The 25,874-nt window shown below is 44.9% G+C and overlaps 1 protein-coding gene across 2 annotated transcripts in view; it reads left to right on the top strand.

Annotated features, from left to right (window-relative positions):
* The window catches only part of cnbd1 (cyclic nucleotide binding domain containing 1), a 222,977-nt gene that overhangs the window by 121,144 nt on the left and 75,959 nt on the right, over window positions 1–25,874 (top strand). For both annotated transcript variants that reach the window (XM_068030845.1, XM_068030844.1), the window contains exons 7-8: window positions 3,821–3,958; window positions 4,085–4,217. In XM_068030845.1, coding sequence (XP_067886946.1) covers window positions 3,821–3,958; window positions 4,085–4,217 — 271 coding nt within the window. The remainder of the gene's footprint in view (window positions 1–3,820; window positions 3,959–4,084; window positions 4,218–25,874) is intronic.

The following is a 25,874-nucleotide window of genomic DNA, read 5'->3' as shown; positions in this document are numbered from 1 at the left end:
TCAGAATTGTACCCTTTATTTTATATTGTCTCTCCATATTCTTCCTACCAAAATAAATCACTTCACTTTTCTCTGCATTGAACTTCATCTGCCACCTCTCTGCCCATTCCACCAACTTGTCTATATCCTTTTGGAGTTCTACACTTCTCCTCCTCACAGTTCTCCATGCTTCCAAAAGAAGAGACTTATGTTGCAAAGAGTAGTTGTAAACCTGAAGACTACGACCATTTTAGAAACCAGCAAAGAGCCACCATAAAGTTGATGTAAAGGGGAAAAATAGAATATGAGAGTAAGCTAACCAGGAATATAAAAACAGATTGTAAGAGCTTTTGAAACTATATAAAAAGGAGAGTAGCAAAAGTAAACGTTGATTCCTTAGAGGCAGAGACAGGAGAAATGATCATGAAGAATGAGGAAATGACAGAGACATTGAACAAATATTTTGTGTTTGTCTTCACAGTAAACAACACAAATTACATACCAAAAATAGAAGGGGTTAATAAGAGTGAGGAACTTGAAGTAATTGATATCAGCAGAGAAAAAGTACTGGAGAAACTTAAGGGACTAAAAGGCAACAAATCGCAGGACATGATGGCCTACATCCTAGGTTTTTAAAAGAGTTAGCTGAAGAGATAGTGGGTGCACTGGCTCTGATTTTCTAAGATTCACTATATTATATAATGGTCCCAGTGGATTTAAAGTTAACAAATGTAACACCGCTATTCAAGAAAGGAGGGAAAGAAAAAAGAGGGAACTGCAGCCTAGATAGCCTGACATCAGTTGTCGGGAAAATGCTGGGATCTATTATTAATGGAATCTTAACAATGCACTTAGAAAATCATAGTATGATCAGACAGAGTCAGCATGGTTTTATGAAAGGGAAATCGCGTTTGACAAATTTATTAGAGTTTTTTGAGGATGTAACCAGTAGGATCATTAAAGGGGAGCCAGTAGATGCAGTATGTTTGGATTTCAAAAGGACATTTGATAAGCTGATGCACAGAAGGTTGATATGTAAGATAGGGGCCCAAGGAGTTGGGGGTGATACATTAGCATGGATGGAGGATTGGTTAACAGACAGGAAGCAGAGAGTAGGGATAAACGGACATTTTCAAATTGGCAGGTTGTAACTAGTGGTGTGCTGCAAGGATCAGTGCTGGGGCTTCAGTTATTTACAATTTTTATTAATGACTCAGACAAAGAGACTGAGAGCAATGTAGCCAAGTTTGCTGACAATACAAATTTAGGTAGGAATGTAAACTGTGAGGAGGATACAAAGAGGCTGCAAAGAGATAAAGACAGATAAGTGAGTGGGCAATAAAATGGCTGATGGAGTATAATGTGGGGAAGTGAGAAGTTATTCATTTTGATAAAAATAGAAAAGCAGATTTTTTAAAAGGTGTGTGACTTTGAAATGTTGATGTCAGAGACACTTGGGTGTACTCGTACAAGGAACACAGAATGTTAGCATGCAGTTGCAGCAAGCAATTAGGAAGGCAAATGGCATGTTGGCTTTTATTGCAAGGGGATTGGAGTACAAGCATACGGAAGTCTTGCTACAATTGTATAGGGCTTTGGTGAGACCACACCTAAAGTACTGTGTGCAGTTTTGGACTCCATATATAAGGAAGGATATACTTGTCTTGGAGGCAGTACAGCAAAGACTTACTAGATTGTCTCCTGGAATGAGAGGGTTGTGCTATCATGCGAGGTTGAGTATATTGCGCATATTCTCTGGGGTTTAGAAGAATGAGAGGTGATCTAATTGAAACAAAGAAGATTCTATAGGGGCGAGATAGGGTAGACAATGAGAGGTTGTTTTCTCTAGCTGAGGAATCGGAACACGGGGGCACAGTCTCACTATAAGGGGTCGATCATTTAGGACTGAGACGAGGAGAAATTTCTTCACTCGAAAGGTTGTGAATTTTTGTAATTCTCTACCCCAGAGGGTTGTGGATGCTCTATCATTGAGTATATTCAAGACTGAGATCAATAGGTTTTTGATCCCTCAGGGAATCAATAGATATGGTGAATGGGCATGAAAGTGGAGTTGAGGTAAATCAGCCGTGTTCTTAAACATAAGATACTTTGACTACATGAGCAGCACTATACCTGAGAAAGTATTAAACTCAAACTCTAAATCTGTTACACCCTAGAAATTTTGAAGCTAATTGTATTATCCTAACTAAGATCAGATAATGCAGCGTATAATGGAAATAAAGTTTGGGATCTTCCTGATCTGCATGACTTAGGAGAAAATAATGTATTACATTTTTGAGAATTTACCACTTCTATCTGGATAATATAGGGTAGAATTTCCCTGCTTTCCTATCATATCTTTCTCAGACAATCAACAGAAACCCTATAAAAATGGCATAAATGCCCGTTATACTGTTTCTCCAGGGTTTCCTCAAATGTGCTGCCAAAATTACAGCTGCTCACAAAGACCCTTGTGAAAATCCCTGGCACACATTTCCAACAAAAGTCATTATTCTTATAACAACCAAGAATAGAACAGGGAGAGAGGTCTGTGGACTCTGTCACTCAAGTCTCTCAATTAAGGAGAAAATCAAAATTAAAATAAAGCTGCATGTATGGGGAATTAACAGTTCTGTCGATGTTACTCTTTTTAATTCTTAGCCAGTGAATCTTGCTGAATTTTCTGTGACTATTAACCTCATTGGTTGGAAATTCATGGACCCTATTCTACTTGTGTTATTCTGATAGAGTGGAACCCCACCCCCATTTGACCTCTCTTGAAGCGGCACAGTGGTTAGCACCGCTGCCTCACAGCTCCAGGGACCCGGGTTCAATTCTGGGTACTGTCTGTGTGGAGTTTGCAAGTTCTCCCTGTGTCTGCGTGGGTTTCCTCCGGGTGCTCCGGTTTCCTCCCACCGCCAAAGACTTGCAGGTTGATAGGTAAATTGGCTGTTATAAATTGCCCCTCGTGTAGGTAGGTGGGAGGGCATATGGGATTACTGTAGGGTTAGTATAAATGGCTGGTTGTTGGTCGGCACAGACTCGGTGGGCCGAAGGGCCTGTTTCAGTGCTGTATCTCTAAATAAAAAAATATAATAAAAGCGAGAGTCCCTATCCAAAATCCTGGGAATGGAGTCATTTACATAGCTGGAATAGCTCACCAGTGCTTGCAAGGTTTCATTTGAAGACTTTGACAATCTGCTGTTATCAGATCGAGAAAAGTCCTATTAAGGCTCAATGGGCTGAAGGGGAAAAAAAAGCCCTTCTGCTCCTAGTGGAGTCACTCCAACTAGAGAAGGAATTGATCTTCTCTGTGATCCATTATCTTATTCTGTTAAAGGTTTTGCACCTTTTATAAAAGACATCAAAGGGACTCACACTGGGCATCAACTGGCATGAGTTCCATTGAAATCCTTCAAGGGCATAAAGGAAGGAATTTCTGTGGAAGCCCAGAAACTCTCCCTGACATGACCCCTGACAATGGGAGAGTGGGGAGACAGGGGCATGTGAATTTAATAATCATTTACCTGACTGAAATTTGAAAGATCTAGTCAAAAAGTGGCAGAATACAGACAAGAGTCAAAATATGGCCCATTTTCCACAACTCCCCCAGGCTTAAATGAAACCTAGACCACCTTCAGCCCTAGACACTATTTTTAAATGATTATTGTTTCCACAGGAATCACAAGAAGGATAAGTTAGCAGTTTTTAAAATTTGCACATGAAGATGTAAACATGAATGACTGTTAAAATGAAATAATGTGATAGTGAAGACTAAATGCCTCCATTCAGGTTTGAATGAGTACTCTTCAGAAGCTCATTTTTATTTTTTTGTTTCCAGTTGTCTTGTGGAGACAGCTTTGGTTCCTTGGTACCAATTCCAAATCAGAAATCAAATAGAAGTGTTATATCAGTGTTCACAGAAGACAACTGCGAAATCCTCAAAATTTCCACTGGGCAATATGAACATGTAAAAATGGTAAGTACTTTGTTTAAATCTATTGACAATTGTTGGACTCCAAATTCCTCTTTTTTCCACTGTTTTAACTATATGAACAAGAGAGCTAACAAGGAGTCACAGAAATGTTCCTTTTTTGCATTGAAGGATATAATGCTAGATAATCACATAGTGAAGGAAGAGCTGATCCAAGCCTGTCCCTTTTACCAGCAATGGCCAAGATTGTCTCTCAATGAACTGGTTGAGTTAATTCAGTGGAAGAATTTTCCAGAAAATTATGGTTAGTATATTTATTTAAGTGTGTTTCATTGGATAGATTTACTTGAGGTAAACGCTAATTAAGCAATCAAATCATTGATTATTGTTTGAAGGAACAGTATTGTTTAATTGTCTGGTACAAAATATGTTCTAACATAAGGGAAATTGCTGTCTCCCATAACAATATACTCCTTTTGGACAGTGACTCAAAAATTGAGGGGACAATATCCAGTTTGGTCAAAAGCAATTTCATAATTTCTCCTCCAAGAGCGGTTTACTTCAACATTTATGGGCACAATTTAGGGACGACTCTTCTGTATTCCCAAGTTAAATATGTACAACATAATGTATTTCTTTTTTCTCTAATCTGTAAAGAGAAATAACTGGAAGTAAAAAGGGTTCACACAAGACTGGAGGGATTTGAATAGGTGGGGTACAGAGAGATGAAAGTATTGTAAGAGATGAGTGATGTAAATAATGTAAATACTATAATACTGATAAATGGTGTTCCTTAAGGATCTGTACTGGGGTCTAAACTTGGCACCATATTTATTGATGATATGGATAAAAGAATACAGAGTTGTAGATCCAATGTTGCAGATAGCTTGGGAGGAATAGTAAGCTGTGCAGATGAAAGCAGGAAAAGAAAAGAAAGACTTGCATTTATATAGCGCCTTTCACAAACCACCAGTTGTCTCAGGACAGCAACAGATTAAGTAGCGGGAAAAATATGGCCAATGGAGTTTAATGTTGAAGAAGAGAGAAGTCATTCATTTTGGATCTGAAAAAGACAAATTGAAATATTTTCTTAATGGTGAGTGCCTAGGAGCTGTGGAGGAGAAGTGACATTTTGCTGTCTGTGCACACAAATTACTAAAAGCTAGACCACAGATACAAAGTTAAATCAAAAAGGCTGATGAAATGCTGGTCTTTATCTCAAGTTATGCATGAGCTATATGGAACCTTGGTCAGACAACATCTGGAGTACTCAGTTCAGTTCTGGGCACTCCATCTCAGGAAGGATATATTGACCTTGGAGGGACTGCAGCACAGATTTACCAGATTGATACTGGGTGGAGTGGTTAAAGAGCTAAATTATGCTCTTAGGTTGCATAAAATGGCTTGTATTCCCTTGACTAAAGAAGATTGAGGGGTTAGCTAATCAAGGTGTTCAAAATTACAAAAGGATTTGATAGAGTAGATAAAGAGAAAATATTTCATCTGGTGGGGAAAAACAGAACAAGAGATACATTCTTTAAATCAGAGTCAGGCCATTCGGAAGTGAAATCAGGAAACACTCCTTCACACAAAGGGTACTTTAAATTTGGAACTCTCTTCCCCCAAAAGGCAGTGGATGCTGGGGCAACTGAAACTTTCAATATTGAGGTTGATAGATTTTATTAGTTCAGGCTGTCAAGGGATATGGGTCAAAGATTAATGGGGTTGAGGTACAGATCAGCCAAGATCTAATTGACTGGCAGAACTGGCTCGCATGGCTAAATGGCCTACTCCTGTTACTGTGTCAGGAGAGATGGATACAGAGGTGGGAGACAGTTGTAGGTTCTTTGTCCTTTGAGATGGATTGGAGATAAGAGATGTGATAGTAGTTGAAGATAGCAGATGGATTGAGGGTGGTAGAAGAGGAAAGGGGACTATCAACAATGTTAGCCAGTGGACCGTGAAGGGGAGTTGGATGGTCAAGTCTTGAGTGGGAAGGGGATGGCAAGAGGTGAGTCACATGGGCAAGATGATCTTTGAAAGAGATGGAATCCTGGACTGGAATGGGTGGGACGTTATTGGGGGTGGTAGACAGATAGTTGCAAGAAGAAAGGTAGTCTTGATCTTGAAGATGCAAAAGTCCTAGAAAGATGAAGGCGTTCTGTCTTGTTTTGATCTCATAGCTATCCCTATTAATTCAGATCATACTACCCACAGAGTTGAAAAAGATACTTGTCCCAGACTAGTGCTAGATTTTTATCATTCAAAATCCATCCACTTACACAGAGTTAAAATCAGGCCCCATATCACTTGATATGTTGCAAAGTCCCTGCATCCGGGGAGAAGACTCGGAGGGCGGAGTTCCGGACCGGTAAGTATAAAAAACTTACCTCGGGGATTCGCAGCCTGCATCCAGGGAGAAGACTCGGAGGGCGGAGTTCCGGACCGGTAAGTTCCTCGGGTGGAAAAAAACCCCTGAAAAAGTGATGTCACAGGAAAGCTGTGACCTGATTGGCTGGTAAGGAATCTGTACTGAATTTGAAAATAAAAAATTGATAAAAATTGATTAAAACCCTGATTAGCTAATTAATTAATAAGTAGAGGAGTAACTAAACCAGAGGGAGGAGATTACTGTATTTAGCATTTAATATTAATAGTAGAAATCTAGCACTAGGGACCAGATAGTTAATTGTAACTTAATTCAGTAAGGATTTAATAAGTATTTAATTATTTATTTTAAATTAATTTATTAAGTAGTGCTAGAAATGTCAGTTAGAGTGGTTCACCTGCGAGATGTGGGTGGTCCGTGACGCTTCCAGCGTTCCAGACGACTACATCTGCAGGAAGTGTACCCAGTTGCAGTTCCTCACAGACCGCATGGATTGGTTGGAGCAGCAATTGGATGCACTTAGGAGCATGCAGGTGGCAGAAAGCGTCATAGACAGGAGTTTTAGAGAAGTGGTTACACCCAAGGTGCAGGCAGATAGATGGGTGACCGCTAGAAGGGGCAGGCAGTCAGTGCAGGAATCCCCTGTGGCTATCCCCCTCTCTAACAAGTATACCGTTTTGGATACTGTTGGGGAGGATGGCCTATCAGGGGAAAACAACAGCAGCAGCCAGAGCAATGGCACCACAGCTGGCTCTGTTGTTCAGCAGGGAGGGGTAAAGCACAGAAGAGCAATAGTTATAGGGGACACTATAGTCAGGGGCACAAATAGGCGCTTTTGTGGACATGAAAGAGACTCCAGGATGGTGTGTTGCCTCCCTGGTGCCAGGGTCAAGGATGTCCCTGAACGGACAGGGGGCATTCTGAAGGGGGAGGATGAACAGCCAGAGGTTGTGGTACACATCGGTACGAACGACATAGGCAGGAAGAGTGACGAGGTCCTGCAGGGGGAGTTCAGGGAGTTAGGTAGAAAGTTAAAAGACAGGACCTCTAGGGTTGTAATCTCGGGATTACTCCCTGTGCCACTTGCCAGTGAGGCTAGAAATAGGAAGATAATGCAGCTAAACACGTGGCTGAACAGCTTGTGTAGGAGGGAGGGTTTCAGATATCTGGATCATTGGGATCTCTTCAGGGACAGGTGGGACCTGTACAAGAAGGACGGGTTGCATCTAAACTGGAGGGGCACAAATACCCTGGATGCGAGGTTTGCTAGCGTCACTCGGGAGGGTTTAAACTATTGTGGCAGGGGGGTGGGAACCAGAGCAATAGGACACCAGGAGAAATAACTGAGGGGGAACTAGTAAATAAGGCCAGCAAGCAGGGAGATGTTGCTGAGCACAGCGTGACTGGTGGTCCGAATTGCATTTGTTTCAATGCGAGAAGTATAACAGGTAAGGCAGATGAACTTAGAGCTTGGATTCTTAGTTGGAACTATTACAGAGTTGCTATTACAGAGACTTGGTTGAGGGAAGGACAGGATTGGCAGCTAAATGTTCCGCGATTTAGAAGCTTCAGGAGGTATAGAGGGGGATGTAAAAGGGTTGGGGGAGTTGCATTACTGGTTAAGGAGAATATCACAGAGGATACCTCGGAGGGGTCATGCAGCGAGGCAATATGGGTGGAGCTCAGGAATAGGAAGGGTGCAGTCACGATGTTGGGGGTTTACTACAGGCTTCCCAACAGCTAGCGGGAGGTAGAGGAGCAGATATGTAGACAGATTTTGGAAAGATGTAAAAGCAACAGGGTTGTAGTGTGGGTGATATTAACTTCCCCAATATTGACTGGGATTCACTTAGTGCTAGGGGCTTGGATGGGGCAGAATTTGTAAGGAGCATCCAGGAGGGCTTCTTGAAACAATATGGAGAGAGTCCAACTAGGGATGGGGCCGTACTGGACCTGTTATTGGGGAATGAGCCCAGCCAGGTGGTCGAAGTTTCAGTAGGTTAGCATTTCGGGAACAGTGACCATAATTCCATAAGTTTTAAGGTACTTGTGGATAAGGATAAGAGTAGTCCTCGGGTGAAGGTGCTAAATTGGGGGAAGGCTAATTATAACAATATTAGGCAGGAACTGAAGAATTTAGATTGGGGGAGGCTGTTTGAGGGTAAATCAACAGGACCGGCATGTTCCTGTGAGGGAGAAGGATAAGTTTGGCAGGTTTCGGGAAACTTCGATACCGAGGGATATTGTGAGCCTAGTCAAAAAGGAAAAGGAAGCATTCGTAAGGGCTAGAAGGCTGGGAACGGACGAATCCCTTGAGGAATATAAAGAAAGTCAGAAGGAACTTAAGCAAGGAGTCAGGAGGGCTAAAAGGGGTCATGAAAAGTCATTGGCAAACAGGATTAAGGAGAATCCCAATGCTTTTTATACCTATATAAAGAGCAAGAGGGTAACCGGGGAAAGGGTAGGCCCACACAAGGAGAGAGAAGGAAATCTATGTGTGGAGCCAGAGGAAATGGGCGAGGTATTAATTGAGTACTTTACATCAGTATTCACTAAAGAGAAGGACTTGGTGGATGATGAGTCGAGGGAAGGGAGTGTAGCTAGTGTGGGTCATGTCGTTATCAAAAAGGAGGAGGTGTTGGGCGTCTTGCAAAGCATTAAGGTAGATAAGTCCCCAGGGCCTGATGGGATCTACCCCAGAATACGGAGGGAGGCAAGGGAAGAAATTGCTGGGGTCTTGACAGAAATCTTTGTATCCTTATTGGCTACACGTGAGGTCCCAGAGGACTGGAGAATAGCCAATGTTGTTCCTTTGTTTAAGAACAAAGAACAAAGAAAATTACAGCACAGGAACAGGCCCTTCGGCCCTCCAAGCCTGCGCCGATCCAGATCCTCTATCTAAACATGTCGCCTATTTTCTTAGGGTCTGTATCTCTTTGCTTCCTGCCCATTCATGTATCTGTCCAGATACATCTTAAAAGACGCTATCGTGCCCGCGTCTACTGCCTCCGCTGGCAACGCGTTCCAGGCACCCACCACCCTCTGCGTAAAGAACTTTCCACGCATATCCCCCCGAAACTTTTCCCCTCGCACTTTGAACTCGTGACCCCTAGTAATTGAATCCCCCACTCTGGGAAAAAGCTTCTTGCTATCCACCCTGTCTATACCTCTCATGATTTTGTACACCTCAATCAGGATCCCCAAAGACACATTGTACAGCGAGCTCGCCACTGGTATCAGACCCACCGGCCGTCCATGTCTCCGTTATAAAGACGTCTGCAAACGCGACATGAAATCGTGTGACATTGATCACAAGTCGTGGGAGTCAGTTGCCAGCATTCGCCAGAGCTGGCGGGCAGCCATAAAGACAGGGCTAAATTGTGGCGAGTCGAAGAGACTTAGTAGTTGGCAGGAAAAAAGACAGAGGCGCAAGGGGAGAGCCAACTGTGCAACAGCCCCAACAAACAAATTTCTCTGCAGCACCTGTGGAAGAGCCTGTCACTCCAGAATTGGCCTTTATAGCCACTCCAGGCGCTGCTTCACAAACCACTGACCACCTCCAGGCGCGTATCCATTGTCTCTCGAGATAAGGAGGCCCAAAAGAAAAGAAAAAAAAAAAGAATCAGGTCACCCCTCAACCTCCGTCTTTCTAATGAAAATAATCCTAATCTGCTCAACCTCTCTTCATAGCTAGCACCCTCCATACCAGGCAACATCCTGGTGAACCTCCTCTGCACCCTCTCCAAAGCATCTACATCCTTTTGGTAATGTGGCGACCAGAACTGCACGCAGTATTCCAAATGTGGCCGAACCAAAGTTCTATACAACATGACCTGCCAACCCTTGTACTCAATACCCCATCCGATGAAGGAAGGCATGCCGTATGCCTTCTTGACCACTCTATTGACCTGCGTTGCCACCTTCAGGGAACAATGGACCTGAACACCCAAGTCTCTCTGTACATCAATTTTCCCCAGGACTTTTCCATTTACTGCATAATTCACTCTTGAATTGGATCTTCCAAAATGCATCACCTCGCATTTGCCCTGATTGAACTCCATCTGCCATTTTTCTGCCCAACTCTCCAATCTATTTATATTCTGCTGTATTCTCTGACAGTCCCCTTCACTATCTGCTACTCCACCAATCTTAGTGTCGCCTCCAAGAAGGATAGCAAGGATAATCCAGGAAATTAAAGGCCGGTGAGCCTTACGTCAGTGGTAGGGAAATTATTAGAGAGGATTCTTCGGGACAGGATTTACTTCCATTTGGAAACAAATGAACTTATTAGCGAGAGACAACATAGTTTTGTGAAGGGGAGGTTGTGACTGACTAACTTGATTGAGTTTTTTGAGGCAGTGACGAAGATGATTGATGAAGGAAGGGCAGTGGATGTTGTCCATTTGGACTTCAGTAAAGCCTTTGACAAGGTCCCTCATGGCAGACTGATACAAAAGGTGAAGTCACACGGGATCAGAGTTGAGCTGGCAAGATGGATACAGAACTGGCTCCGTCATAGAAGACAGAGGGTAGCAGTGGAAGGGTGCTTTTCTGAATGGAGGGATGTGACTAGTGATGTTCCGCAGGGATCAGTGCGGGGACCTTTGCTCTTTGTAGTATATATAAATGATTTGGAGGAAAATGTAGCTGGTCTGATTAGTAAGTTTGCGGATGACACAAAGGTTGGTGGAGTTGCGGATAGTGATGAGGATTGTCAGAGGATACAGCAGGATATAGATTGGTTGGAGTCTTGAGCAGAGAAATGGCAGATGGAGTTTAATCCGGACAAATGTGAGGTAATGCATTTTGGAAGATCTAATACAGGTGGGAAGTATACAGTTGGTGGCAGAACCCTTAGGAGTATTGACAGGCAGAGATTTGGGCGTACAGGTCCACAGGTCACTGAAAGTGGTCACACATGTGGATAGGTAGCCAAGAAGGCATACGGCATGCTTGCCTTCATCGGTTGGGGCATAGAGTATAAAAATTGGCAAGTCATGCTGCAGCTGTACAGAACCTTAGTTAGGCCACACTTGGAATATAGCGTGCAATTCTGGTCGCCACACTACCAGAAGGACGTGGAGGCTTTGGAGAGGGTACAGAAGAGGTTTACCAGGATGTTGTCTGGTCTGGAGGGCATTGGCTATGAGGAGAGGCTGGACAAACCCGGTTTGTTTTCACTGGAACGACAGAGGTGGAGGGGCGACATGATAGAGGTTTACAAAGTTATGAGTGGCATGGACTCGGTGGATCGTCAGAAGCTTTTTCCCAGGGTGGAAGAGTCAGTTACTAGTTGACATAGGTTTGAGGTGCGAGGGGCAAAGTTTGGAGGGGATGTGCGAGGCACGTTCTTTACACAGAGGGTGGTGAGTGACTGGAACTTGCTGCCGGGGGAGGTGGTGGAAGCAGGTACGATAGCGACGTTTAAGAGGCATCTTGACAAATACATGAATAGGATGGGAATAGAGGGATACGGTCCCCGGAAGTGCAGAAGGTTTTAGTTTAGACAGGCATCAAGATCGACGCAGGCTTGGAGGGCTGAATGGCCTGTTCCTGTACTGTTCTTTGTTCTTTGTTTATGGCTATTTTTCAATGGTAACAGGTTTGAGAGGAGTAAGGCACAATATATAGGATAGGATCAGGGAAAACCCTAAGGCTTTCTATAGGTATATCAGGAATAAAAGAATGACTAGAGTTAGATTAGGGCCAATCAAGGATAGTAGTGAGAAGTTGTGTGTGGAATCAGAGGAGGTAGGGGAAGTGTTAAATGAATATTTTGCGTCAGTATTTACATTAGAGAAAGAAAATGTTGTCGAGGAGAATACTGAGATTCAGGCGACTAGGCTAGATGGGATTGAGGTTCACAAGGAGGAGGTGTTATCAATTTTGGAAAGTGTGAAAATAGATAAGTCCCCTGGGCCAGATGGGATTTATCCTAGGATTCTCTGGGAAGCTAGGGAGGAGATTGCAGAGCCTTTGTCCTTGATCTTTATGTCGTCATTGTCGACAGGAATAGTGCCGGAAGACTGGAGGATAGCAAATGTTGTCCCCTTGTTCATGAAGGGGAGTAGAGACAGCCCTGGTAATTATAGACCTGTGAGCCTTACTTCGGTTGTGGGTAAAATGTTGGAAAAGGTTATAAGAGACAGGATTTATAATCATCTTGAAAAGAATAAGTTCATTAGCGATAGTCAGCACGGTTTTGTGACGGGTAGGTCTTGCCTCACAAACCTTATTGAGTTTTTCGAGAAGGTGACCAAACAGGTGGATGAGGGTAAAGCAGTGGATGTGGTGTATATGGATTTCAGTAAGGCGTTTGATAAGGTTTCCCACGGTAGGCTATTGCAGAAAATACGGAAGTATGGGGTTGAAGGTGATTTAGAGCTTTGGATCAGAAATTGGCTAGCTGAAAGAAGACAGAGGGTGGTGGTTGATGGCAAATGTTCATCCTGGAGTTTAGTTACTAGTGGTGTACCGCAAGGATCTGTTTTGGGGCCACTGCTGTTTGTCATTTTTATAAATGACCTGGAAGAGGGTATAGAAGGGTGGGTTAATAAATTTGCGGATGACACTAAGGTCGGTGGAGTTGTGGATAGTGCCGAAGGATGTTGTAGGGTACAGAGGGACATAGATAGGCTGCAGAGCTGGGCTGAGAGATGGCAAATGGAGTTTAATGCGGAAAAGTGCGAGGTGATTCACTTTGGAAGGAGTAACAGGAATGCAGAGTACTGGGCTAATGGGAAGATTCTTGGTAGTGTAGATTTACAGAGAGATCTTGGTGTCCAGGTGCATAAATCCCTGAAGGTTGCTACCCAGGTTAATAGGGCTGTTAAGAAGGCATATGGTGTGTTAGCTTTTATTAGTAGGGGGATCGAGTTTCGGAGCCACGAGGTCATGCTGCAGCTGTACAAAACTCTGGTGAGACCGCACCTGGAGTATTGCGTGCAGTTCTGGTCACCGCATTATAGGAAGGATGTGGAAGCTATGGAAAGGGTGCAGAGGAGATTTACTCGGATGTTGCCTGGTATGGAGGGAAGGTCTTACGAGGAAAGGCTGAGGGACTTGAGGTTGTTTTCGTTGGAGAGAAGGAGGAGGAGAGGTGACTTAATAGAGACATATAAGATAATCAGAGGGTTAGATAGGGTGGATAGTGAGAGTCTTTTTCCTCGGATGGTGATGGCAAACACGAGGGGACATAGCTTTAAGTTGAGGGGTGATAGATATAGGACAGATGTCAGAGGTAGTTTCTTTACTCAGAGAGTAGTAGGGGCGTGGAAGGCCCTGCCTGCAACAGTAGTAGACTCGCCATCTTTAAGGGCATTTAAGTGGTCATTGGATAGACATATGGATGAAAATGGAATAGTGTAGGTCAGATGGTTTCACAGGTCGGCGCAACATCGAGGGCCGAAGGGCCTGTACTGCGCTGTAATGTTCTAAAAAAAAAATTCTAAACATGTATACAAACTTTGTTTCAATTACAGATACAAAGTCAAAGCTAACAAAAAACTCTGCAGGGAAATAGTTAAAACAAAACTGGAATGATGCATTCAGACCAGTAATCCTAATCAATCAAAACAATAGCATCAAATCTTGCAGAGCATAAACTCCTAACGCAGGCTCAATAACAACCATCATAAACGCGTCCTATAATTATTTTAGTTAACGTTTCAATCGGGAATGAAATATAAAGCTGCAAAATTGGACTCTTTAATTGTGTTTAATTGTATGCAGGTTGTGGGTATGAATAGTAGATTCACTTGTGCCCCTATAAATAGGCACAGACTGAAACTATGGGCTGGATTTTGCAGCAAAGCTGCAGGTCCCTGCGGCAGGACTGGACGCGGGTGCTGGTTCCATTTGAGTGTGCAGTGGCAGGTTTCACGTGACCTCATGGATCTCTGGATCAGTGTGGTAGCGCACATGCTCGCCGGCTCTCTTCAACATGGCTTTGATCAGTTTCTTGATGCACTGATGGGCTGCACACTGAGAGATCCCACACATGTCTCCAGTAGATCCCTGGAAAGACCCAGGCGGTTGAAGCTGAGAGCCACAGTGATCTTCAGCGCCACTGGCATTGTGTGACCACCACCCACCACCTCCACCCACCACCTCCACCCCCCCCCCCCCCCCCCCACCAATGGATCTCAGCCCGTGCAGAGATCAGTGATGACCTCCCTAAACAGGCGCCGTCTTCGCTGGCATTGCTGCTCGGACATCTGAAGATAGTTCAGCCGCGGACGGTAGACTCTTTTCTGGGAATAGTCTCTTCTGTGCACAGGTGGTTGTTATTGTGACCCTCTGTGCCCTTCTCCAGGTTGCCCACCCCGAGGCTGGCTGCCTTGTTGGTCCTGAGGTTGCTGATGTGCCCCCGTCGGTGTCTGGACTTCCCTTCCTCTGAGCTGCTGCTACTCCTCAACGGGGGCCCTGAAGCATTGGTGGATGATGCCCATACAGGTGGCCTCTCTCCTACTCCAAGGCCTTCTAACCAAATGCCCCTCCCCCTTTCCCTGAATCATTCCTTTGGAGCAAATGTCACTGCCCGAATGTCACCCTGGCAGCACGCAGCTGCAGTACTGGCACTTTTCCCCCATTCTGCCATTGTTTGATAATACCCTCTGTGCACCTTCCCTGACATTTTGTCTCCCTCAATGGCTGGGTGAGAGAACTGGCACTAAGCTCCCACTCCATTACTGCTTCCTTTAACGAGGCGCGGCTCTGAAGCTCTGTGGTTCCCTTGCGCCATCAGTAAAATCAGAAATGCACAGTAAAATTCCATTTAATTGGCCTTTTGGAAACCTTAATTGCTCTCCCACCATGTCGATTTGCGAAATCCACCTTCCATGTCGACGGCTGTCGGTAAAATGTGGAAATGACGTAAAGACATCAGACTTGCAGTTCAACATGTTCCCTTCACATTTTACGGCAGCCACCCCCTCCCCCCCACCCACCTCCAAACATGTTCTAATTGGGTCTGTTATCTTCAGCCTTGTGGATGTTGGGTCAGTCGGCGCATGCTTGTAATGTGTAACTTTGTAAAAAAAAATGCTGATGAAAGTAAAGATGGCTCCAGTTCTATCCTTCACCAACTGACTTTCTGGACTGTAAGAAGGTAACATGATTGCCTAAAGGTGAAGGTTGGAAGCAAAGAAAAACATTTTCAGACAGAAAACTACAGTAGTAGCCATTGTGGGAAATGGCAGAAAGCAAGTATAAATTGTCAGGGTATGATTACCCTCCGATGTTCTTGGTGTCTGAACTGTATAACCAGTGGAAGAATGAAGTGGATATGTGGACATGGGTTACATCTCTACCAAAGATGAAACATTGTATGGCCTTGACGTTGTTGCTTCCTACCAGAGCTATAATCAAAAATGAAGTATTTTGTGAACTGGATGCCCGTCACTTGGATACTGATGAAGATTTGGATATATTCTATTAGAGTTCTTGTATGAAATTTATAAGAAAGATGATCTGTTAAATGCCTATGAAATCTGATAGATTTCACAAAACAGATGATCAATCCATGGAAGAATATACTTTGCATTTTAACAGATGGTATAAAAGATTGACAATTCAAATTGGGGTATCCTGGATCAGTATGAGCATTTAAATTTTGGACTATGTGACTGGTCAGGGCACATGCTCCCAGTCTTGGATGTAATAGTTACTTCCTGTTTTGGGCTGCCGCGTGAGAGGGAGATGGAGTTGAGGCAGCAATGAAGAGGACAAGCTGCTCGCTGAGGGAAGAGGAGGAGGGGAAGAAGGGCTCTCGGCAGGAAGCCTTATCCACCTGGGATCTTCCAGGAGCACTTCTCTTATCTTTACAAGTCAGGTGCAGTGTGTGCATTGTGCGTGATTTACGAAGGAAGTGCTCACAGAGTTCTGCCACCTCCTGCACCTAGACCTGCAACCTCAAACCACAGCAAAGAGGCACTGTCAGTAACTGTGAAGGTGACTTCAGTCCTGAATTTCTTCGCATCAGGATCCTTCCAGGTTGGAGAAGCGACATATGTATCTTGTAATATGCTATCCACTACTGCATCAGAGGTCACAGAAGCTCTTCGTGCAAGGAGAGGGGAGTTAATTGTGTTCTCTCTGTAAAGAGAAGCAGGTGAAACATGCAGGATAGTGGACTTCCCCATAGTGCAGACTGCCATTGACTGCACACACATGGCTTTGTAGTTGGACTGCATCTAAATGCTGAAATTTACAGCAAAGGTTATCACTCACAAAATGTGCAGTTGGTGTGCATTCACACTCAGTAGATTATGGTGATGAATGCCTGCTATCCTAGCAGCAATTATAATGCTTTCATTCTGCGCAGTCCGCTGGCACATTAAGTATCACAGAACAGACCATTGGGTACTGGAGGAACGATTTCACTGCCTGGTCTGTTCTGGAGGAGCACTCCAGTACTCATGTGGATCCTGTGTCCTGAATTGTGATGGTCTGCTGTATCCTCCACAACCTGGCCATCATGAGTACACAACTCTAGCGGCCAGGGATGTGGGAGCATCTCAGGAGGAGGAACAGGCAGAAGGGAGGAGGCAATAGGGGCACCTCCCCTTTCTGGCTGGGCATTCCTTGATTGCCTCATTTGACTACGGTGTCACTGAACAAATCCCCATTGTACAACGGCCACACACCTCTGTTACTAACCATCTTAACATCCTCTTGGCACAATACTGAAATAAAAATCACCACAAAATAACCATTCAAAACAAACTTTACAAACAAACCATCCAATGTTCCCTTCGTGCCTGTCATGCATGTGTCTTGGCCTGGCATTGTGCTCCAACACAGTGCTATGTCAGTGGATGTAGCATGGCAGAAGGTTGCTGATTTTCAGTGAAGGAGACTGCAGATGGCCTTGAAGGCTGCCTTCGAGCAGCTTTGAGCCTAGAGGTGTGCATTCATGCTTCACTAGAAGGCCCAGTTTTGGACTGCACCACCTCAGAATGGGCGGCAGCAGTTTCAGCTGGCTAGCTGACAGGCAACAGCAGGGGCATTGATGAAGAGGCAGTGGTGGGAGCACGAAGGCTGTCATTCTGAGAGAGGACGGCAGGCTTGTTCTCCTTGGAGCCATTGCCATTCCCCCGGGATGGCGTCTCAGCAATCCTAGTAATCTGCTGGAGGACAGATTGCTGGACTGTTATGAGAACCTGAGAGCCCCTTTGAATACTGGTAACCATCACCATGATGACAACGGTCTGATCCGGCATGACACCATGCTGGGCTTACGGGGCAAGAAGCCGAGATTTCATGACCTCAGTCTAAGCTCCCACTGAGTAGCTTCTGCTTATGTTGCAATGGAAGCTGAAACATCACACATCAGACATTGCATTATGGCAGGTTCTGCAAGCAATTTCATGTAGTCAGCCACCACTTTCACGCTGGAAAGTATGGGCTTCAAGTTGGAGGCGAACTCCTCCATGCTGTTTTACAGTGACAGTAGGATTCCTCGCAGGCTTGTTAATGTACCAAGCATTTCTGTGTGCATGTCCATCAGCGTTTTTCTATATACTGCCCCATCAAAGTCCTCCTGAGTCCTTTGCAGCAAAACCCATGTGCGATCTCGCTCTCCGGGAGCAGGCGCCCGCGCTATCCTTTCTTCCTGCCCTGACTGCAGCTTCCTCATGCCTGATGGCTCACCGGGCTGAATTTTATGCAGCCAGTGGGGGTCCCGATGCCGGGTCAGAAAGGCAAGGGGAACCCCGCCTCAGCCATTTTGGAGACACCTGGCTGCATTGTACTGCGCTCTAGCTGACTTGGGTTGCATTAGAGTGCTACAGTGGAAATTTGGTAACTGAGGAAGTTCGGTAAGGAGGGAGCGAGGAGCTCCTTTCATTTTCTACCTGTCCTCAGAGTGAGGGGAGCTGAGAGCTTCCAAAGAGCACAGCTGACTGGGAGAAGACTCGGAGGGCGGAATTCCGGACCGGGAAGTAGAAAAAACTTACCTCTGGTAAAAAAACTGAAAGTGACGTCACAGGAAAGCTGTGACCTGATTGGCTGGTAGGGAATTTTTTTTTACTGAATTTGAAAATAAAACATTGATAAAAATTGATTAAAACCCTAATTAACTAATTAATAAGTAGAGTAACTAAACCAGAGGGAGGAGATTACTGTATTTAGTTAGCATTTAATATTTATAGTAGGAATCTAGCACCAGGGACCATATAGCTACAACAATTTAGTAAGGATTTAATAAGTATTTAATTTATTTTAAATTAATTTATTAATTAGTGCTAGAAATGTCAGTTAGAGGGGTGAAGTGCTTCACCTGTGAGATGTGGGAGGTCCGTGACGCTTCCAGCATTCCGGACGACTACATCTGCAGGAAGTGTACCCAGTTGCAGCTCCTCACAGACTACATGGATCGGTTGGAGCGGCAACTGGATGCACTTAGGAGCATGCAGGTGGCAGAAAGCGTCATAGACAGGAGTTTTAGAGAAGTGGTTACACCCAAGGTGCAGGCAGATAGATGGGTGACTGCTAGAAGGGGCAGGCAGTCAGTGCAGGAATCCCCTGTGGCTATCCCCCTCTCTAACAAGTATACCGTTTTGGATACTGTTGGGGGGGGATGGCCTATCAGGGGAAAACAGCAGCAGCCAGAGCAATGGCACCACGGCTGGCACTGTTGTTCAGCATGGAGGAAAAAGCGCAGAAGAGCAATAATGATAGGGGACTCTATAGTCAGGGGCACAGATAGGCGCTTCTGTGGACATGAAAGAGACTCCAGGATAGTATGTTGCCTCTCTGGTGCCAGGGTCAAGGATGTCTCTGAACGGACAGGGGGCATTCTGAAGGTGGAGGGTGAACAGCCAGAGGTTGTGGTACACATCGGTAACAACGACATAGGCAGGAAGCGTGATGAGGTCCTGCAGGGGGAGTTTAGGGAGTTAGGTAGAAAGTTAAAAGTCAGGACCTCTAGGGTTGTAATCTCGGGATTACTCCCTGTGCCACGTGCCAGTGAGGCTAGAAATAGGAAGGTAGTGCAGCGAAACACGTGGCTGAACAGCTGGTGTAGAGGGAGGGTTTCAGATATCTAGACCATTGGGATCACTTCAGGGACAGATGGGACCTGTACAAGAAGGACAGGTTGCACCTAAACTGCAGAGGCACAAATATCCTGGCTGCGAGGTTTGCTAGCGTCACTCGGGAGGGTTTAAACTAGTGTGGCGGGGGTTGGGAACCAGAGCAGTAGGACAGCAAGTGAAATAAATGAGGGGGGAACAAGTAAATAAGGCCAGTAAGATTAAGAGGAAGAGCAGGCAGGGAGATATTGCGGAGCACAGCGGGACTGATGGTCTGAAGTGCATTTGTTTCAATGCGAGAAGTATAACAGGTAAGGCAGATGAACTTAGAGCTTGGATTAGTACTTGGAACTATGATGTTGTTGCTATTACAGAGACTCGGTTGAGGGAAGGACAGGATTGGCAGCTAAATGTTCCAGGACTTAGACGCTTCAGGCGGGATAGAGGGGGATGTAAAAGGGGTGGGGGAGTTGCATCACTTGTTAAGGAGAATATCACAGTTGTACTGCGGGAGGACACCTCGGAGGGGTCGTGCAGCGAGGCAATATGGGTGGAGCTCAGGAATAGGAAGGGAGCAGTCACGATGTTGGGGGTTTTCTACAGGCCTCCCAACAGCCAGCGGGAGGTAGAGGAGCAAATATGTAGACAGATTTTGGAAAGATGTAAAGGTAACAGGGTTGTAATGGTGGGTGATTTTAACTTTCCCTATATTGACTGGGATTCACTTAGTGCTAGGGGCTTGGATGGGGCAGAATTTGTAAGGAGCATCCAGGAGGGCTTCTTGAAACAATATGGAGAGAGTCCAACTAGGGATGGGGCCGTACTGGATCTGGTATTGGGGAATGAACCCAGCCAGGTGGTCGAAGTTTCAGTAGGTTAGCATTTCGGAAACAGTGACCATAATTCCATAAGTTTTAAGGTACTTGTGGATAAGGATAAGAGTAGTCCTCGGGTGAAGGTGCTAAATTGGGGGAAGGCTAATTATAACAATATTAGGCAGGAACTGAAGAATTTAGATTGGGGGCGGCTGTTTGAGGGTAAATCAACATCTGACATGTGGGAGTCTTTCAAACGTCAGTTGATTAGAATCCAGGACCAGCATATTCCTGTGAGGAAGAAGGATAAGTTTGGCAAGTTTCGGGAACCTTGGATAACGCGGGATATTGTGAGCCCAGTCAAAAAGATAAAGGAAGCATTCGTAAGGGCTGGAAGGCTAGGAACAGACGAGTCCCTTGACGAATATAAAGACAGTAGGAAGGAATTTAAGCAAGGAGTTAGGAGGGCTAAAAGGGGTCATGAAAAGTCATTGTCAAACAGGATTAAGGAAAATCCCAAGGCTTTTTATACGTAGATAAAGAGCAAGAGGGTAACCAGGGAAAGGGTTGGCCCGCCCAAGGACAGACAAGGAAATCTATGTGTGGAGCCGGAGGAAATGAGCGAGGTACTAAATGAGTACTTTGCATCAGTATTCACCAAGGAGAAGGACTTGGTGGATGATCAGTCGAGGGAAGGGAGTGTGGATAGTCTCAGTCATCTCATTATCAAAAAGGAGGCGGTGTTGGGTGTCTTGCAAAGCATTAAGGTTGATAAGTCCCCAGGGCCTGATAGGATCTACCCCAGAATACTGAGGGAGGCAAGGGAAGAAATTGCTGGGGCCTTGACAGAAATCTTTGCCTCCTCATTGGCTACAGGTGAGGTCCCAGAGGACTGGAGAATAGCCAATGTTGTTCCTTTGTTTAAGAAGGGTAGCAAGGATAATCCAGGAAATTATAGGCCGGTGAGCCTTACGTCAGTGGTCGGGAAATTATTAGAGAGGATTCTTGTGGACAGGATTTATTCCCATTTGGAAACAAACAAACATATTAGCGAGAGGCAGCATGGTTTTGTGTAGGGGAGGTCGTGTCTCACTAATTTGATTGAGTTTTTTGAGGAAGTGATAAAGATGATTGATGAAGGAAGGGCAGTGGATGTTATCTATATGGACTTCAGTAAAGCCTTTGACAAGGTCCCTCATGGCAGACTGGTACAAAAGGTGAAGTCACACGGGATCAGAGGTGAGCTGGCAAGATGGATACTGAACTGGCTCTGTCATAGAAGACAGAGGGTAGCAGTGGAAGGGTGCTTTTCTGAATGGAGGGATGTGACTAGTGGTGTTCCGCAGGGATCAGTGCTGGGACCTTTGCTCTTTGTAGTATATATAAATGATTTGGAGGAAAATGTAGCTGGTCTGATCAGTAAGTTTGCGGACGACACAAAGGTTGGTGGAGTTGCGGATGGTGATGAGGATTGTCAGAGGATACAGCAGGATATAGATCGATTGGAGACTTGGGCGGAGAAATGGCAGATGCAGACAAATGTGAGGTAATGCATTTTGGAAGGTCTAATGCAGGTGGGAAGTATACTGTAAATGGCAGAACCCTTGGGAGTATTGACAGGCAGAGAGATCTGGGCGTACAGGTCCACAGGTCACTGAAAGTGGCAACGCAGGTGAATAAGGTAGTCAAGAAGTCATACGGCATGCTTGCCTTCATCGGTCGGGGCATAGAGTATAAAAATTGGGAAGTCATGCTGCAGCTGTACAGAACTTTAGTTAGGCCACACAGTAGGTGGTAATCAGAAGGAGGTTACCTTGCCCATGTTTGACCTGATGCCATGAGACTTCATGGGGTCTGGAGTCGATGTTGAGGACTCCCAGGGCAACTCCCTCCCTACTGTTTACCACTGTGCCACCACCTCTGGTCAGTCTGCAACCTTCTTGTGTCCTCTTTACAACATACTTTCCTACCTATCTTTGTATCATCTGCAAATTTAGCTACCATGCCATCACTCCCCTCATCTAAGTCATTGATATAAATTGTAAAATGTTGAAGCCCCAGCACAGACACCTGCGGGACTCCACTTGTCACATCCTGCCAATCATAAAAGGTCCCATTTATGCATACTCTCTGTTTTCTGCCAGCCAGCCAATCTTCTATCCATGCTAATATGTTACCCCCTACACCATGAGCTCTTCTTTGCGCAATAACCTTTTATGTGGCACCTTGTCAAATGCATTCTGGAAATCCCAGTACAGTACATCAACGGGCTCCCCTTTATCCACAGTGTATGTTACTCCTTCAAAGACCTCCAATAAATTGGTTAAACATGATTTCATGCTGACTATTCCCGATTACCTTGAATTTTTCTAAGTGCCCAGCTATAACCTCCTTAATGACCTATCCTAACAGCTTCCCCATGACAGACGACAAGCTAACTGGCCTATACCCACCTGTTATACAGTAAATGGAAAAGTCCTGGGGAAAATTGATGTACAGAGAGATTTGGGTGTTCAGGTCCATTGTTCCCTGAAGGTGGCAACGCAGGTCAATAGAGTGGTCAAGAAGGCATACGGCATGCTTTCCTTCATCGGACGGGGTATTGAGTACAAGAGTTGGCAGGTCATGTTACAGTTGTATAGGACTTTGGTTCGGCCACATTTGGAATACTGCGTGCAGTTCTGGTCGCCACATTACCAAAAGGATGTGGATGCTTTGGAGAGGGTGCAGAGGAGATTCACCAGGATGTTGCCTGGTATGGAGGGCGCTAGCTATGAAGAGAGGTTGAGTAGATTAGGATTATTTTCATTGGAAAGACGGAGGTTGAGGGGGGGACCTGATTGAGGTGTACAAAATCATGAGAGGTATAGACAGAGTGGATAGCAAGAAGCTTTTTCCCAGAGTGGGGGATTCAATTACAAGGAGACACGAGTTCAAAGTGAAAGGGGAAAAGTTTAGGGGGGATATGCGTGGAAATTTCTTTACGCAGAGGGTGGTGGGTGCATGGAACGCATTGCCAGCGGAGGTGGTAGACGCGGGCACGATAGCGTCTTTTAAGATGTATCTAGACAGATACATGAATGGGCAGGAAGTAAAGAGATACAGACCCTTGGAAAATAGGCGACAGGTTTAGATAGAGGATTTGGATCGGCGTAGGCTTGGAGGGCCGAAGGGCCTGTTCCTGTGCTGTAATTTTCTTTGTTCTTTGTTTTCTGCCTCCCACCCTTTTTGAATAGAGGGGTTATATTTCCTACTTTCTCGTCTGATGGAACCTTTCCAGAATCTAGCGAATTTTGAAAAATTAACACCAATGCATCTGCTACCTCATTCGCCACCTCTTTTAAGACCCTAGGATGAAGTCCATCAGGACCCGGGGACTTGTCAGCCCGCAGCTCCATCAGTTTTCTCAGTACCGCTTCCCTGGTGATTGTAATTTTACCAAGTTCCTGTCTTCCTTCCACCTCCTGATTTACAGCTATTACTGGAATGTTTTTTGTATCCTCTATAGTGAAGACAGAAGCAAAATGTTTGTTCATTTCATTCGCCATTTCCTTATGATGCAGCCAGCACTCTGTTATTAAAGGCAGTCTCACTTGGAGGGACGCTGCACTGAATAATATTGCTGGAATGAAATGTAAAAGATGGAAAATGGAACACCAGGACAGAGAGAGGGTTCCAGGGGGACAAGTTCAGTACTGGAGGCACTATTAGTGGAGGTGGGCAGGAGGCAAGATGCCATGGTTCAGCAGGGTAGGTCAGGAGGCCCTCAAAGACCACCCTCAGAGTGAATGGGAGAGGTGGCCAGGGAGGACAACTCCCAGAGCCTGGAACCAAGGGCCTTGCAGGAGCGCCAAAGAAGTCTAATGACCTCATGCAGGTAGTTAACATCAGTGAATGCATATTCACATTGCATCTCCTACCCACTGCACTGCCAACCTCTCAGGCTGCTCAGTGCACCTCATCCCCTTTATTCTCTCGCAAGCTTAGAGTCACTTTTGTGGACTGAATGGAGGTGTTCTGCAAAGCAATCACCCAATCTGTGTAAGGTCTTCCTCAATGTAGAGGAGACAACATCATGAGCAGCGAATACATGATACTAATTTGAAAGAAGTACAAGTAAATTGCTGTTTTTCCTGGAAGGAGTGTTCAGGGCCTGGATAGTGGGAAAAGAGGACATGAAAGGGCAGGTGCTGCATCCCCTGTGCTTGCTTGGGAAGGTGCCATGGGAAGGGAAGCTGTTGTTGGAGTGAGGAATAGTGGACTAGGGTAACGTGGAGAGAACAGTCCCTTCAGACTGCTGAAAGGGGAGGGGAAGATGTGTTTGGTGGTGGCATCAAGCTGGAGGTGGCGGAAATGGTGGAGGATGATCTGTTAATTGTGGAAGCCCATGGGCTGGAAGGTGAGGGTAAGGGAAACTCTGTTGTGCTTCAGGAAGGAGAAGAGGTGAGGACAGAAGTGTGAGAAATGGGACGGACACGGTCAAGGGCCCTGTCTAGTACAGTGGTTGGGCATCCTCAGTTGAAGAAAAAGGAAGCTATATTGGAAGCACTGGTATGCAAGGTGGCACCATCAGAACAGATGCGACTGAGATGGAGAAATAATGGAATAGAGTGTTTACAGAAGCAGGGTGGGAAGAAGTGTAATCAGTGTAGCTGTGGGTGTCAATGGGCTTATAGTGGATATTGGTTGATCGACAGAAATGGAGATAAAGAAGCCGAAAAATGGAAGGAGAGAGTCACCTATGGACCACGTGAAGACGAAGGAGGGGTGGAATTTTGAAATATAGTTGATGAAATTTTCCATTTTAGGAGATTATCTGTCTGCTGCCCTCTGAACTGAAAATGATGTGTGGCACAATGAATAGAAAAGCTAATTATAAAATATATTTTTAAAAAATAAAAGGATTGTGAAAAAAAACATGGCGAAAGTTATATTTTTGGTATGCCATTTATTTTAATTTTGAGCTTCAATGTTTGTGTTTGAGTTCAAGCAGCTCTAATGTGCCTGAACTGTACAGCATGGGTGATGTCATTACATAGTTTGCATACCTAAAGCTTTGCTTGGCTGATACCATCCATCCTCCTACACATGGGAAAGTGTGTGGAGTGGTTTGTTGCGTCACAAGAAAAGTAGACTGGCTGAAAAATATAGGAGTCATCATACATTCATACTGGTCTTTTCAAAGGCACTGCTAATACTGCAGTTGAAAGTATGCATTTATTCTAAAAATCCAGCATTCCAGACCACAGTCTATAGTATTAATAGTGGGAATTAATTCAGTCTGAAGTTTAGGCCCATTAGTATTGGTAAATGGTGGCCTGACTAATGCTGAAAGTCAGGCAGTGGCTTTGTTCGTTGGCGCTCGCCAGCCCATGATTTTTTGTCCATTAAAGTGAATAGGCAGAAAATTGTGGGTTAGTAACTGTAGAAATGAAAAACCCAGATCTACCTCCTCCCACGAAAACTAGCTGAATTGACATTCACACCACTGGCATTCAATTCGGACACATGCAGACACCAATGGGTGAACTCAAGATCCAAATCCCATTATCACCTACCATTATCCCCCACTCTCATATCACCACCACCTGCCTATGTATTCACATGCACTCTTGTAGAATTCCTCCTCTCCTGCATTGCTGCTCTGTTCTCCCCATTGTAGTTTCCTTTCCATAATCACTATCTTCTTCATCCTACATTGACCCTCATTATTTCCTCTGCTG

The sequence above is a fragment of the Heterodontus francisci genome, chromosome 5 (genome assembly GCF_036365525.1).
Source record: "Heterodontus francisci isolate sHetFra1 chromosome 5, sHetFra1.hap1, whole genome shotgun sequence".
In the NCBI taxonomy this organism is placed as follows: Eukaryota; Metazoa; Chordata; class Chondrichthyes; order Heterodontiformes; family Heterodontidae; genus Heterodontus; species Heterodontus francisci.
This window is presented reverse-complemented; position numbering and strand designations above follow the sequence as displayed.